Raw genomic sequence first — 15,408 nt, 5'->3', positions numbered from 1 at the left:
AAAAATAAGATATCCCTCACAAATGAGGAAAAACCAAAGGAAGACAACAGGCGATTTCAAGTATAACAAAGAGAAAACTGAAAAATTAGACCTTGGTGCCCAAGCAATGGAAGTCACCAATAACTGGTCCCAGAATATGACAGGAATTAGGGACTGGATGGAAAGAGTGAATAAGCTTCAAGAAAGACAAGATGCAACACTGAAAGAACTTGTAACAGAGATTTTGGCAATAAAAATTTCATCTAGGAAATAAATAACAAGATGACAAGCATGGAAAGCAGAATTAATCTAGCTGAAGAAAGAATTTCAGAACTTGAAGACCAGAATATAGAATTAACCCAATCTGAAAAAAACCATAAAGAAGACTCAGAAAAAAAGAACAAAGACTACAAGAGATGTGCAATATATCAGGAGACCAAATCTATGCCTGATTGGTATCCCAGAAGAAGAAAGAGAAATGGAGAACACCTTGGAGCAAGTATTCCAGGAGATAATCCAAGAAAACTTTCCCCATCTCACCAGAGAAGTGACCAGCCAAGTACAAGAGATACAGAGAACAAGACATCAAATGAGAAGACCAACCCCTAGACACAAAGTAGACACACACACACAAAAAATCCTAAAGGCAGCAAGAGAGAAAAGTCAGACTACCTACCAGGGAAAACCAATTAGAATAGAAGTAGAACTATGGGCAGAAGCACTACAGGTGAGAAGGGACTAGAATCCAATATACAAAGTCCTCAAAGATAACCAATTTCAACCAAGAACTTCCTACCCAGTCAGTCTCAGCTTCATCAGTGATAGAGAGTTAAAATCCTTCCCAGACATCCAATCCCTAAGAGATTATGCAATTTCCAGACCAGCTATACAAGAGCACTTAAAAAAGGTTTTGAGCACAGAAAAAAGAAAAAAAAATGACCACATACTTCTCAAGAGAACAGCAGAGCACAGAATCAACAGAGAATATAGCACAACAAGAAACTTGAAAACACACACATACATCAACCCCAAAGCCAAAAGAAAACAAGCAAACAAAGAAAATACTTTATAAGAACCTCATGACAGGGATAAACAATCACATTTCATTAATCAGCCTGAACGTGAATGGACTAAATGCACCACGGAAAATACACAGAATGGCAAACTGGATAAAGAGCCATAACCCAATTATTTGCTGCATTCAGGAAACTCATCTCATCACAAGGGATGTACACAGACTGAAAGTTAAAGGATGGAAAATGCGTTTCCAGGCAAATGGATCACAAAGTAAGGCAGGAGTTGTGATCTTAATATCAGTCAAAACAACCTTTAAGCTATCAAAAATTTTAAAAGATGCAAAAGGACACTACATAATGATAAAAGGTTCAATCCATCAACAAGAAATTTCCCTCCTAAACATATATGCACCCAACACAGGAGCACCAGCATTTATAAAGCAACTACTAAATAAACTAAAAAAAGATATTGACTCTAACACTATTATAGCAGGGGACTTGAATACCCCACTAACAACTGTAGATAGACCATTGAGGCAAAAAATCAACAAGGAGATCCAGAACCTAAACTTGACACTCTACCAAATGGACTTAATGGACACCTACAGATTATTTCACCCAACAACCACAGATTATACATTCTACTCATCACCATATGGAACGTACTCCAAGATCAATCACATTCATGGCCATAAATCAGGCATAAACAAATTTCATAAGGTTGAAAAATTGTCATGCACCTTCTCAGACCACAGTAGAATAAAAATAAATATCAACACCAACAAAATTTCTCCAAAGCCCACAAAGACATAGACACTAAACAGCATGATGCTGAACAACTGCCGGGTCAACACTGAAATCAACGCAGAAACTAAAAGATTTCTGGAAACAAATGAAAATGAAGGAACATCTTACCAAAACCTCCGGGATACCATGAAAGCAGTTCTAAGAAGGGAATTTATATCTCTCTGAACACACATCAAAAAAACAGAAAGATCATAAGTTGAGAGCCTAACAAATCACCTAAGGGAACTGGAAAGAGAAGACCACCAAAACCCCAACTTTAGCAGAAGAATCCAAATCACCAAAATAAGAGCCCAAATCCAGGACACAGAAGGCAAAAATATCATAGGAAACATCAGCAAAACAAAAAGCTGGTTCTTTGAAAGAATTAACAAGATTGATGGACCCCTAGCCAGAGTGACCAAGAAAAAGAGAGAAAAAGCCCAAATAAACACAATCAGAAATACAAAAGATCAAATCACAACTGACCCTGAAGAAATACAAAAGATTATCAGAGATTACTATGTGCACCTATATGGAAACAAACTTGATAACCTAAATGAAATAGAGGATTTTCTGACATCACACAGCCTCACCAGGTTGAAACAAGAAAACATTGAAACACTAAATAGACCAATAACAACCCAGGAAATTGACTCTGTCATATGAAAACTACCTTTACCAAAAGCCCTGGAATAGATAGCTTTCCAGAAGAATTCTACAAAATGTACAAGGAGGAACTGATACCAATCCTATTGAAAGTATTCCAGGCAATTGAAAATGGAATTCTCCCCAAATCATTTTATAAGCTAGCATCACACTGATACCCAATCTGGGAAAAGATCCAACAAAAAAAGAAAACTATGGGCCAATATCCCTTATGAACATAGATGCAAAAATCCTCAAAAAGATTCTAGCAAATCGGATCCAAAAACACATCTCAAATATCATCCACGATGACCAAGTAGGCTTCTTCCTCAGGATGCAGGGCTGGTTCAACATTTGCAAGACCATAAATGTAATTAAATACATCAAAAGATGTAAAAACAAGAACCACATAATTATATCATTAGATGCAGAAAAACTTTTGATAAAATCCAGCATCCCTTCTTGATAAAAACCCTCAAACACCTAGGTATAAAAGGAACATACCTCAAAATAGTAAGTACCATTTATGATAAACCCATAGCTAACATACTGCTAAATGAACCAAAACTGGAAACATTTCCCCTGAAAACTGGAACAAGACAAGGCCGCCTACTCTCACCCCTCTTGTTCAACATTGTGTTGGAAGGCCTAGCTAGAGCAATTAGACAAGAGAAGGAAATCAGGGGTACCTAGATGGGAAAAGAGGAAGTCAAATTATCCCTTTTTGCTGATGATATGATCTTATACCTTGAAAATCCACGAGAATCTGTCAAAAACCTGCTTGCACTGATAAAGGACTTTGGCAAAGTCTCAGGGTACAAAATAAGTATGCAAAAGACAGTCGCATTCCTACACACCAACAACAAGCAGGCAGAGATACACGGTCTCATTCACAATCGCTACAAAAAAAGTGAATTACCTCAGCATCTTCCTAACCAGAGAAGTGAAAGACCTTTACAATGAGAACTACAAAACATTGCTCAAAAAAATCCAAGAAGACACAAACAAATGGAAAAATATTCCATGCTCATGGATAGGAAGAATCAACATTGTTAAAATGTAGATCCTAAGCCGGGCTCGGTGGCTCAGTCTGTAATCCCCCACCTTTGGAGGCTGAGGTGAGTGGATTGCCTGAGTCCGTGGGTTTGAGACCTGCCTGGGCAGCAAGACCTCATCTCTACAATAAATCAAAAAATCAGCCGGGCATGGTAGCGCATGCCTGTAATTCCGGCTACTTGGAAGGCTGAGGCAGAAGGATCACCGGAGCCCAGCAGGTTGAGGCTGCAGTGGCCGGGAGCGGCCACTGCACTCCAGTCTGGGCGACAGAGTGAGACTCCAACTCAAATAAAAAAAAAAAATGTAGATCCTACCAAAGGCAATCCACAGAGTCAACACAATACCCATGAAGTTACCAACATCATTCTCAGACCTGACAATACAGAAATTCATATGGAAGCATAAACGACCACGAATAGCTAAAACAATCCTTAGCAAAAGAAACAAAGCAGGAGGTGTCACACTTCCAATTTCAAACCTTACTATAAGACTACAGTAATCAAAATAGCCTGGTATTAGTACAAGAACAGGCATATAGGCCAATGGAACAGGACAGAGATTCTGGAAGCAAAGCCTCAATTTCCCAACCAACTATCTTTGACAAAGCCTCCAACAACCACTGGGGAGAGGAGAACCTATTCAGTAAATGGTGCTGGGAAAACTGGCTGATCATATGCAAAAGATTGAAACAGGACCCTTACCTATCATCATATGCAAAAATTAACTCTAAATGGATCAAAGACCTAAATGTAACACCTCAAATTATAAGAATCTTAGAAAACATAGGAGACACCCTTATGGAAATTGGAACTGGCAACCAATTCATGATGAGAACCCTAAGTGCCCATACCATAAGTAATAAGATTTACAAGTGGGATCCCGTCAAACTGACGAGCTTCTGCAAAGCAAAAGAAACCATCAAGAGAGCAGGGAGACAGCCCACAGATGGGAAAAAATATTTGCCAAATGTCTATCTGATAAAGGCCTAACATCTAGGATCTATAAGGAACTCAAACTCACCAAAAGGAAAAAAAAACACAAAAAAACAGCCCCATTAAAAAGTGGGAAAAAGACATGAATAGACACTTCTCAAAAGAAGATATATGGGCAACCAACAGACACATGAAAAAGTGCTCAACTTCGTTAATCGTGAGAGAAATGCAAATCAAAACCACATTGAGATACCACCTAACACCAGTAAGAATAGCCATCATTAATAAAACAAGCAACAACAGATGCTGGCAAGGATGTGGAGAAAAAGGAATGCTTCTACACTGCTGGTGGGAAAGCAAACTAATGCAACTTCTTTGGAAGACAGTGTGGTGACATCTGAAAGAACTAGAAATTAACCTTCTATATGTCCCAGCAATTCCCCTATTGGTAATATACCCAGAAGAACTCAAATCATGCTACAAAAAAGATACCTGCACACATATGTTTGTTGCAACTCTATTCACAATAGCAAAAACATGGAACCAATAATGTTGCCCATTGAAGCTAGACTGGATTAAAAAAATGTCATACATATACTCAATGGAATATTATGCAGTCATAAAGAAAGATGAACTTGGACTTTACAGCTACTTGGATGGATTTAGAGTCGATCATACTCAGTGATCTATCACAGAAACAAAGAACAGAGTACCATATGTTCTCACTCATAAGCGGACCTTGAACAATTATCATAAAATATGATATGATATGATATGCTATGATATGATATGATAAGAAAGGTATCTTGAGAAAGGGATTGGCAGTAGTGGGAAACTGTCAAGGGAGGAGGGGTGGGATTGGCAGTTGAGGGAAACTGCTAGGGGAGGGGGGGGCACACCTCATCAACAAGGGTACCTGTATAATCAACATTTGTATATGTAACTCTGAATTGTACCCCACATCTTTAAAAAAAAAAAAGACTCAGGGGATTGGAATTTGTTAATCACCCACCAGATGGAGATAAAAGAAGTGGATAATCTCTTTTCATGTATGTAGCATTTTCCCCCTCAGTTTGGCTTTTGACCTACCCAAGTCTTCTTTTGCATTTTACTCAAGGCAGAAGAAGGCACTCTTGAGTTCTGACCAAACATTTCCTCTTTTAGTTTAATCCCATTTTAGTAAATCTGAACATGATTCTTCTGTTGCTCAGGCTGAAAACTTAGGACTCATTCATCACCTTCATTTCCTTTTACTGGAGTAATGTGACCATGTGGTACCAAGCCTCTTGCCTCTTTCTAGTGACCCAGAAAGCTGAAAAAGCATAACTTCCCTGACTGTGGCATCTGACTTCTGGAAGTGAATGATATCTTGTCAGTTAGATGCACTCAACTGGAATTTGGAAGACAAACGTGAAACACTACCTGTCTTCCTGCCATTTTAGCTATTTCTGCGGTAAAGTGATGTCACAGACACTTTTTTTTTTCCTCACAAGACTATTTACCAGTTTATGGTGGTGGTTTCCAGGTCCACTCTCTGATCTCACCATCATGGTGGTTTTTGAACTCAGTGTTTCCAGTGGTGGTATCCTTTTTGATGGGGCAGAGGTAATAACTCCTGGAAGCCTTCTTCCTAGTGTTTTAGGAGTTTCTCCTGGATGCTTGACCTGGAGTGTGCCTGCCCCATTCCTGATTTTGTGATCACTTCATTCCCTGTGTTAAGTGTCTTTTCACTTTATCTATAAAGGAGGACCCAAAACAATCCTGAATTACTTTTTGGAGGGCAGCCCCCTTGTAGTACAGTCTTCCCCATAGGTAAGTGTTCTCAAAACCCATTGGCATCAGTGTACTATCTAGCATTGTTGTGAGAAGCTGTGTGGTTTCAGTGTATTATTTTTTGGAGATTCTTTCAGTGTGTTTGCTCATTTCATGGTGGGTGATTTATGAGCACACCTGCCCACTCTGCACTAAGCATTCAACAGTTTTTGACCAAAAACAACATGACCTTCGTGCCCAACCTTCCTATTCACCTGATCTCTCTCCGAGTGACTTTCTTTTTGTTTCCTTGGATGAAAAAGTCCTCAAAGGGAAACATTTTTCCAGTGTGGAAGAAGTGAAAAAAATGGCAGAAGCACTAAAAGGCATCAAAATTGGAATTCAAGAACTGTTTTGAGCAGTAAAAAAGGCATCTCAATAGGTGTATTGCATCAAACAGAGAGTGCTTTGAAGGTGACTGAAGTTTAAACATGTAAGAATAAATATACAATTTCCTATAAGTAAATTCCAGGTTTTTTGGGAGTCCCCTCATGTGTGGAAGGGTTCTGCACTACACTTGAATGAATATACGAGAACTTCAAGGGTGGGACTCAGGATTGTTATGACCCACTTGGGTTTTAGGGTGATGCAGATCAAGTTATCATTTGGGAATGGACCCTGGAAGTGCATGGCCTGTAGGGCAAACACCACTTACTTAAATCATACTCTTGGTCTTCTGGAATGAGCAGCCTGTTTTATAGGCAAGAGTTTGGTGGACCAAATGGCTGTTGGGATGGGTCAATATGGTAAGAATTTGAAATATAGGGATATGAGATGGACTGAATATCAGTGAGAAGTTTGGAGTCTGATTCAATGGGTTATCAAATTACAATGTGATCTGACTCACAGCTTTTCCAGGTCTGTGATGGGAACTGTAATTACCCATTAGGAAAGAATGAGTGGGGAGAACTGAAATGGGCACATTTGGGTGCATCTGATTGACTTTGGACACCCAGACCCTCAAACTCCACTGGGCCTCCTTTGCCAGAAGCCTTGGCAAAAATTTGTACAAATAGGAGTGGCAATGTTTTGTCATGGTACTTGTTCAAGGAGGAAAGAACCTAAGTTAGGTGTGGTCAACTGTGTTGATGTGAGTGCACATACCAGAGTAAGGAAGGTGTGAATGGTTCTGTTTACTTGCCTTATTGGCCAAACCTGGCTTCCATGGTGGCCTTTCTCAATGAGATTGAAATGGTATAAAATCCTTGATATGATTTAAAGAAACTGGAGACTGGTTTACAGATTTTTGTACAGAAAATGCCTGGACTATTCACAAGTAGAAATTATCACCCCAACTTCGGGGCGGCCTTAAAGAACAGTGGGAAGGAGATTCTTCTAGTGGGCACAACTTTAATGAATAAATGTGTTTTAGTTTTTTCAACTTTACATGGACAGATTGCTTGGTCAGAAGTATGGGTCTGCACTGATCATGGTCAGTAGCAAACAGTTTTGTTGCATAATCAAGGACTTTGAAATAAGTTTGAAGGATTGGTAACAAGGACATCTGGGAAGAGGTATGTAAGGGCTCTCAAAATAGACCTGAATGAGTGCATTCCATATGAGTGTACCATGTGAATGTCCATGTGAGTGCTAATAACAGGTGTCACCGCAAAAGGAGATGCTTCAATTTTATGGTTGACCAATTGGCCTATTTGGAGAATGTCTATCAGCATATTCCAGTATGCACTTGATGAGCTATAAAATAGAATAATCATGTAATATTTTGTCCAAAGTGAAGAATATTTGAGAGTAAAAGCAATTAATAATCTAGGAAAGCAAGCACAAACCAGAGCTCTTCTCATCAAACTGGGATATGTGGTCACTGCAGCTATAAAGGAAGAAGTTATGATGGCAGAGATGGGAATTTGGAAGGACTTCCCTTCAGGAACAGTGCTAGGGGTCTCCAACTGCACAGCAGAATCACATGATGCTTCTGATACAGCATCATGCCAGGAGGGACCAGGCAGCCATTGAGAGGGAGTTGAATACCACATTTGTCCTATTTCCATACGGAAGCAAGCAACGATGTGCCTGCACTAGATTTTGGACTTTTCTTGTCCTATTTCAAGTTTCTGACAACACTGTTGTTCACTAACTTACCAAATGATTTTTCATTGTCAGTCTCCATACAACAATGCTTCTGCCAGGCACTCACAATACAAGGGAAATGAGGCAGCTAACTAACACCCGTGAAGCGCACAGGTCCTGCTGTGAGCACTGGCCGTCTAAAAAGTGAAATCATTCATGCTGAAGACTTACTTGCTGTACCCAAGGGAGAAGAATAGTCTGTGAGATTGGGGAGCAGTTCTGGAGTATACATGGCATATATTCTTCACCAGCTCTGAGCGTATGGTTTCTCCCATGGGCAGGGAACACGGGTCTGAGAGTTAAGGAGTGGAATGGGAGCAATGTTTCTCACCAATTCACCCCATAAGCTACTCAACAGCTCTGCTTCTCAAGTTTTGGCCTTGCTAGTTGAAATCTAGTAAAGATGATCTGAGCTAGATTAAGTAGCCTTGGTGTCCAGGGGAGAAGTGCTTCAGTGCGGGTCATATCAGTGATTTCACTGAGTGGGAAGTTCTTGATTTGCTCTCTCCACCCTCCCTGTCTTAATGACGTGTCACTTTACTTACCTCATTCTAACTACGCTGCCTTCCTATTTACTTTTTAATAACAAATACCAGCCGGGCTTGGTGGCTCAGCCTGTAATCCCGTGCCTTGGGAGGATGAGGTGAGTGGATTGCCTGAGCCCGCGGATTCGGGACTCACCTGGGCAACTTGGCGAGGCCTCATCTCTACAATAAATCAAAAAAATAGCCAGGTGTGGTAGCACTTGCCTGTAGTTTCAGCTACCTTGAAGGCTGAGCAGAAGGATCGCCGGAGCCCAGCAGGTCGAGGCTGCGGTGGCTCGGAGCAGCCACTGCACTCCAGTCTGGGTGACTGAGTGAGACTCCAACTCAACAACAAAACAACAACAAAAACTGAAATACCAAACACTCTACTTCAGGGCCTTTGCACTGGTTGGACCTCTTCTTGGAATGCTCTGCTTCTAAACATCTGTGAGCAAATGCCTCATTCCTGGAGGTCTTTCTCAGATGCTCCCTTTCAAAAAAGAGCTCTCGTGAACACCCGACTTGAGGTTGACCTGTTGTTGCCTTTTTTCTTACTCTCTATCCCCCAGTTCTTTTTTGTAGCATCTATTATCTTCTAACTTACTATATAATTTATGGGTTATTATTAATATGTTTATTATTTATTTTCTGTCTCACCCAGGGAGGCTGGGACCTCTGTTTTGTTTACTATTGTCACCCGACCACTGAGAACAGTCTCTGACGTTTAACAGGCCCTCAATAAATGTTTGTTGAATGATTAAATGAATCATTGAGGTTGATCCTTGAATTATTGCTAGTTCTAAGAATTCTGAGTTTATTTGGAAAAGTCTTCTCTGAAAATTTTGGGGAAAGCAGGCCCTGAGATTTGGATTAATCCCAGAAATATCCTGGATGTAAATGAAAGAAATTCTGCTCCTGGGGAAGTCGTGGAATCTTAAAATCATGGGAGAGTTTAAAGTTCTACTCTGTCAACCTGCATCTCCTTTCTTAGTGTGAAAGGTTTAATGAGTATCTTATCAGTTTTCTGTTGTCCAGTAATTTCGGATTAGGAAGTTTATGCTTCCAGAAGTTTACCAAGCAGGCATGAGCTTAATTCCATGAAGTATACAGAACTATTTCCTGTGAAGCTTCCTGCAGCAGTAATTAGAAAGCTCCTTCTGTATACCTGAATTAATGTTCCAGGTTCCTGGTATCACTGTGGCTTGGTTAGAAATTTATATCAGCCTGTGGATTGCCATTCGAGCTGATAAGATTGGTGAATGCTTATGGAGTAAAAGAAGACATATGAAAGGTGTAAAATTATTCCTTTAACCATAAAAGATGATAGTTAATAATCCATTTCTTCCCCTCAAGGAGACAGAAAGTAATTAAAGTGTCAAGACAGTCAGACTAAGTTTTGCATTTTTAGTAACTTCCTGTTACAACACCTTATCATTGTATCTTGAGAACGGAGCTGCTAAGTACCAGCCTGGTGTGACAGCGCATGTGCGTCCCTGGAGTTCCTGTGTGTCTGCAGGCCGGACACCCCTGTGCTCACTCACACAAGTGCTACATGTTCTTGGAATGCCCGCTCTGTGCCGGGTATGATGACAGTACTCACAGGAAATTAAAATCAGTCTTATTATATTGTGATAAGTATCTTTCTTGAGGAATGGCAGATTATGAGATGTTCATTTTAACTCCATAAAGTGGAGGGAGTGATCTTGGTATTTTCATTCTTCCCTCTGCCCTAGTCTCTCTCTCTCTCTCTCTCTCTTCCTTTCTCCAAGAGACAACTTATGGGGGTGGGGATGCTTAAAAAGGGTGGTTTCAAGTGTCTGTAGTTCTAGGCACTGTATTAGTCACCTAAGATATGTTATCCAATTTAGTCCTCAAACTGACTTCAAGAGCGGGCTCTTATCCCCATTTAAGAAAAAGAGACTCAGGCAAACAAATGGTCCAAGGCCACACAAGGAGTAAGAGCTCGGTGTATGGGAGGGGAGTCTGTCCAGCCTTGCCTTATCTGGTCAATTCCTGTGATGTCTGCCTTCTCACTGGGAGTCAGAGAGACAGGTTCATTTCAGTCCTGAGTTGACTACTTTCATGTTTTATCCTAAACCCATGTACAAAGGTACATAGGCAATTGTCCGTGCTTATTTAGATGTGGCCTACTGGGGTCAGAGCCACTGAGCTAATCTGGTTAAATAGGTTTGACCTCAGGAATTTAAGTGTCCAAAATTTTACTTGAATGGTGCTTCCAGGCTTCTTTGTCTGTTTGTTGTTGTTGTTTTGGTCATTGTAATATTTAGTGAAGGGAATATGACCTGATGTTTAAATAACTGAATTTTTTAGCTTTCAAATCTTAGATTAAGAGCAGAAATACTGCAATCAATTCTTAGGCCGAGAATAGCAAATATTGTTAATTTGTGAAGAGATTTTTTTCTTTTTTTTTTGGCTACAACTCGGCTTTTTTTTTTTCCCCCAACAAAGAAGGCATCCTTTTCCAGAAGGTGGCACCCTAAGAACACTATTTAGGTTTCTGAATCTAGGCGTCATAGAAAGTGCACTACTCTAGCCTTCATTGGATGCCTTGCACACTTAAATTATGGCCTGAGTCTTTGTCACGTTGTGTGTGTGTTTGTGTGTGTGTGTGTGTATGAGTGTGTGTTTAATGTTTTTTTTTTAACATTAATTTCTTAGGAAGTGTAACAAAATACCTTTTAAAAATTGTGTACCTCCTAGGATAAGTTGATCTAATCATATTACATGATTCATATATTCCTGTTTATTAAGAAAACAAGTGTTAATGATAATTATTTTGCTCCTTGATTAAATTGCTGTTTTTCCAAATTATATTGTTATAATTCAAAACAAAGCAGATAATTCTATCTTTCCTTTCAGACACATCCAGAGTATATTAACAAAAACATATTTTAGAGGTTCCTACAGTAGAATAAAATTTCTATATGAAAAAAAATGTACTGCTGACATTTTTGACCAACCTCTCAGTCATGGCTGAATGCCGAAAATAAGTTTCTACTTATTAATATCTAGTTTTTAACAATATTCTCTTGATTTAATTTCATATAAATTTTCTAAAATGTTCTGTTTATACTAATAAATGTCTAATGTGTTTTAATGAAGTTTGTTATTTGGTGATTGAAATCTCTGTTGTGTTTTAGCACCTCTTTGTTACACTTTTGAGCATATTTAGTGAAGAATTAGGCTGGGCGTAGTGGCTCACTCCTGTAATCCCAGGGCTTTAGGAGAATGAGATGGGAGGATTGCTGGAGACCAGGAGTTTGAGACCAGCCTGGGAAACATAGCAAGACCTCATCTCTACAAAAAATTTTTTAAAAATTAGCCAGTTGTGGTGACCCCTGACTGTAGTCCCAGCTACTCAGGAGGTTGAGGCTGCAGTGAGCTCTGATTGTCTCACTACACTCCAGCCTGGGTGACAGAGTGACAACTTGTTTCTAAAACAAACAAATGAAGAACTTGTTTTACTTTGTCAATAGTGTCAACAGTTAGAAATTTTAAGAGCAAGTATAAGATCCAGGTGGCATCAACCACATGTTCAAGAGAAAAGAAAGTAAAAAGAATTTTGCCTGAGCCCGTGGGTTCGAGACCCACCTGGGCAGGCGAGACCTCATCTCTACAATAAAAAAAAAATTAGCCAGGCGTGGTAGCGCGTGCCTGTAATTCCGGCTACTTGGAAGGCTGAGGCAGAAGGATCACCGGAGCCCAGCAGGTCGAGGCTGCGGTGGCCGGGAGCAGCCACTGCACTCCAGTCTGGGCGACAGAGTGAGACTCCAACTCAAAAAAAAAAAAAAAAAAGAATTTTATTTAAACTATATCCAGATTATATTTAATATGCATTTCTAAAGATTTTCATAAACCCATTAATTATTATGTGACTATTTTGAGAAATCAACAAATTCTATTTGCTTTTCTAAAAACAGGGATTCTTTAGATTGATCTTTAGTTATAATTCTTATTTTGAATCCCACAGTATGAAAGGAAGCTCTTTTAAAAATATTTGATTGTCTTTACAAAATTTTAAAGCAAACACCTGACAGCGAGCGACACTTTGAAGTGATGGAATGTTTAGAATCCCATGACTTATGAGTGGAACGGTCCTAGTCTCTAGAGCCTTCAGGAAGAACACACCTTGAACTTTAAGCCCTCAGCAAGTGTTAGAAAGTACTTCCAAGGGTTGCTGTCTGCAGTGTAAGCTCTTCATAGAAAACTCCTTATTTCCCCCACTATCCATACACTTATATTGTTCTCTATAGTTATAAATCAAGGATTGTGTTATTTTATTATTATTGATGACAATAACATTCATAATGATTCTCTCTCTCTCTCTCTCTCTCTCTCTCTCTCTCATTTTCTGACTCTTACACTTTTCAACTTAGAATGAGAAATTGCAAACACATGGCTGAGGACCAAGTTAGCATGACTTTTATATAGTTAAAGAGGCTAGGTAGACCTAGAATATGCAAGACTACTTTTAAGACATAAATACTACCCTTAAAATTTGCATAACCCTTGTTCGATTAAAAACGCATACTCTCAAATACAAAATGAATATAAATAAAGTTACTCTCTAATATGTTTAAGTTGGATGTTTTTTCTTTTCTTTTTCTTTTTAGAATAAGCATGTTCTGACAGTTGTAGCTATTGAGAGAATGTTGGAAAGGCTGAAAAAATCTAATGAACTTTTGGAACTCATTCTTAAAGGACTTAATGAATATTTGGAAAAGAAACGCCTCTTCTTTCCCAGATTCTTTTTCTTGTCGAATGATGAACTTCTTGAGATACTGTCTGAGACTAAAGATCCTACTAGGTATGTAATTTACATGAATAATACATGGATAATTTTATCTGCTTAAACATAATTTTTACAACAAGGTAGTACATATATATATATATATAATCATGCTTATATAATAGTTTTTCTTTAATAATATTCTAAATATGATCAATAATCAACTTTGGCTAATTGTTAAAAACATAGGTGGCCAAGCATGGTGGCTTATGCCTATAATCCCAGCACTTTGGGAGGGCAAGTTCAGGAGGATGGCTTGAGACCAAGAGTTCAAGACCAGCCTTGGCAATGAGTGAGACCCTGTCTCTACAAAAAATTTTTTTAAATATCTGAGTATGGTGGCATGGGCCTTTAGTCCCAGCTACTTGGGAGGCTGATGAAAGAGGATCACCTGTGCCCAGGGGGTTGAGGTTGTGATGAGCTGTGATTGCGCCACTGCACTCCAGCCTGGGTGACAGAGTGAGACCCTGTGTCTGAAAACACAACAAAACAAAAAGAAACCAAGCCATAGGTCCTATCACTGAATGCACCATGGAATGGATTTCTTGTTCATCTCATGTCCCGTATTGCATGTGTAATGAGAGTCAGGGCTCTCATGATGGCTTGCTGTGACCACAGGCATTGCCACCATCGTTCCTGCAAGTCTCTCTAGTCCTGCTCGCTCTCCTCACAGCTCGGTAGCCTTGCTACCCTCCCCTACCAAGAGGCAGCCTCCTCTGGTGCACTGTTCTTTCCTCTTAGGATATTCCTCACCCAAGTGTCCACGAGGCTTCTTCCTTCACTCCTGGGGGTCTGTGTCAGACACCAGGCAGGAGGGAGGACTTCCCTGCCCGTGTGTTGGAAGGGGTGGTCCCTCAGTGCTCACTGGCTGCCTTGCTGGACTGAGCTTCCCTACCCACCTTCCCTCTGCAGACTTGGCATCATCTGGCATGCTTGGACTTACCTGTGTGTCTGCTGCTTGTCTTCATCCAGCAGAATGTAAGCTCCACAGTGGAAGAGATTTTTGACTGTTTTCTTCCCCCTGCAGATTCTCCAATCCTTAGAAGAGCATCTGGTGTATAGCAGGCAGGGAATAGATATTTGTTAAACAAATGTGTTAATTTTGTATCATGTGTCTTCCAAGTAGAGATAAACAAGCTAGATAAAAAGATAAATGTGCCAGGCTCAGATTTCTGTCTGATATTTTGTGCTCTGTTCCTTTCTGCCCATTTAGAGGTGTTGGTAATGTACCAACAAGAGAAGTCTTGTCAGTGCCGTCTACCTCACACAGGGTAGACTAGTAGTTGGGACTGTTGAGGCAGCTGGTGGAGTGACCTGTCACGTTCTCACAGCATTAAACCTGGTCCACGTTTTGTAAATGCCTCTGAGAATCCCAGTTGAAATGGCTGCTTTTGTGCATTTGAAGGTTCTTCAAATTAGTGTATTATCTGTCAGTGGAGATTGGTTTCTCCTTATTTTACTTTCAGCATCTTTTCATTCATTGTGTTGAAGATAAAGCCTCATGGATGTCCTGTAACTCTTATTATAATTGAGATTTACAGATCTTTTTGTGACTGTTCAGTTAATACTGACTTCTCACTGGACTGCGTAATCTATTAGGTAGAGATTGTATCTTGTTTTTGTTGTTGTTGTTGCTTTTGGGATTTTGTTTTTTGTTCAGCATTTCACCCCGGGCAGAACTTACCGGCCTAACCTTAGTACACATTTATGAATTTTAAATGAAGATTGGCACACAAGAACACTGGCATTGAAGGAACTGC

General features: G+C 39.8%; 1 protein-coding gene across 1 annotated transcript in view; it reads left to right on the top strand.

The window, feature by feature from the left end:
* DNAH7 (dynein axonemal heavy chain 7) overlaps positions 1-15,408 on the top strand; it is a 280,274-nt gene that overhangs the window by 67,296 nt on the left and 197,570 nt on the right. Inside the window, exon 17 of the mRNA XM_008063530.1 lies at positions 13,473-13,666. Within this exon, the coding sequence (XP_008061721.1) occupies positions 13,473-13,666 (194 nt within the window). The remainder of the gene's footprint in view (positions 1-13,472; positions 13,667-15,408) is intronic.

Source organism: Carlito syrichta, unplaced genomic scaffold (assembly GCF_000164805.1).
Source record: "Carlito syrichta isolate Samal-C Ts95f unplaced genomic scaffold, Tarsius_syrichta-2.0.1 Scaffold306906, whole genome shotgun sequence".
NCBI lineage: Eukaryota > Metazoa > Chordata > Mammalia > Primates > Tarsiidae > Carlito > Carlito syrichta.
This window is presented reverse-complemented; position numbering and strand designations above follow the sequence as displayed.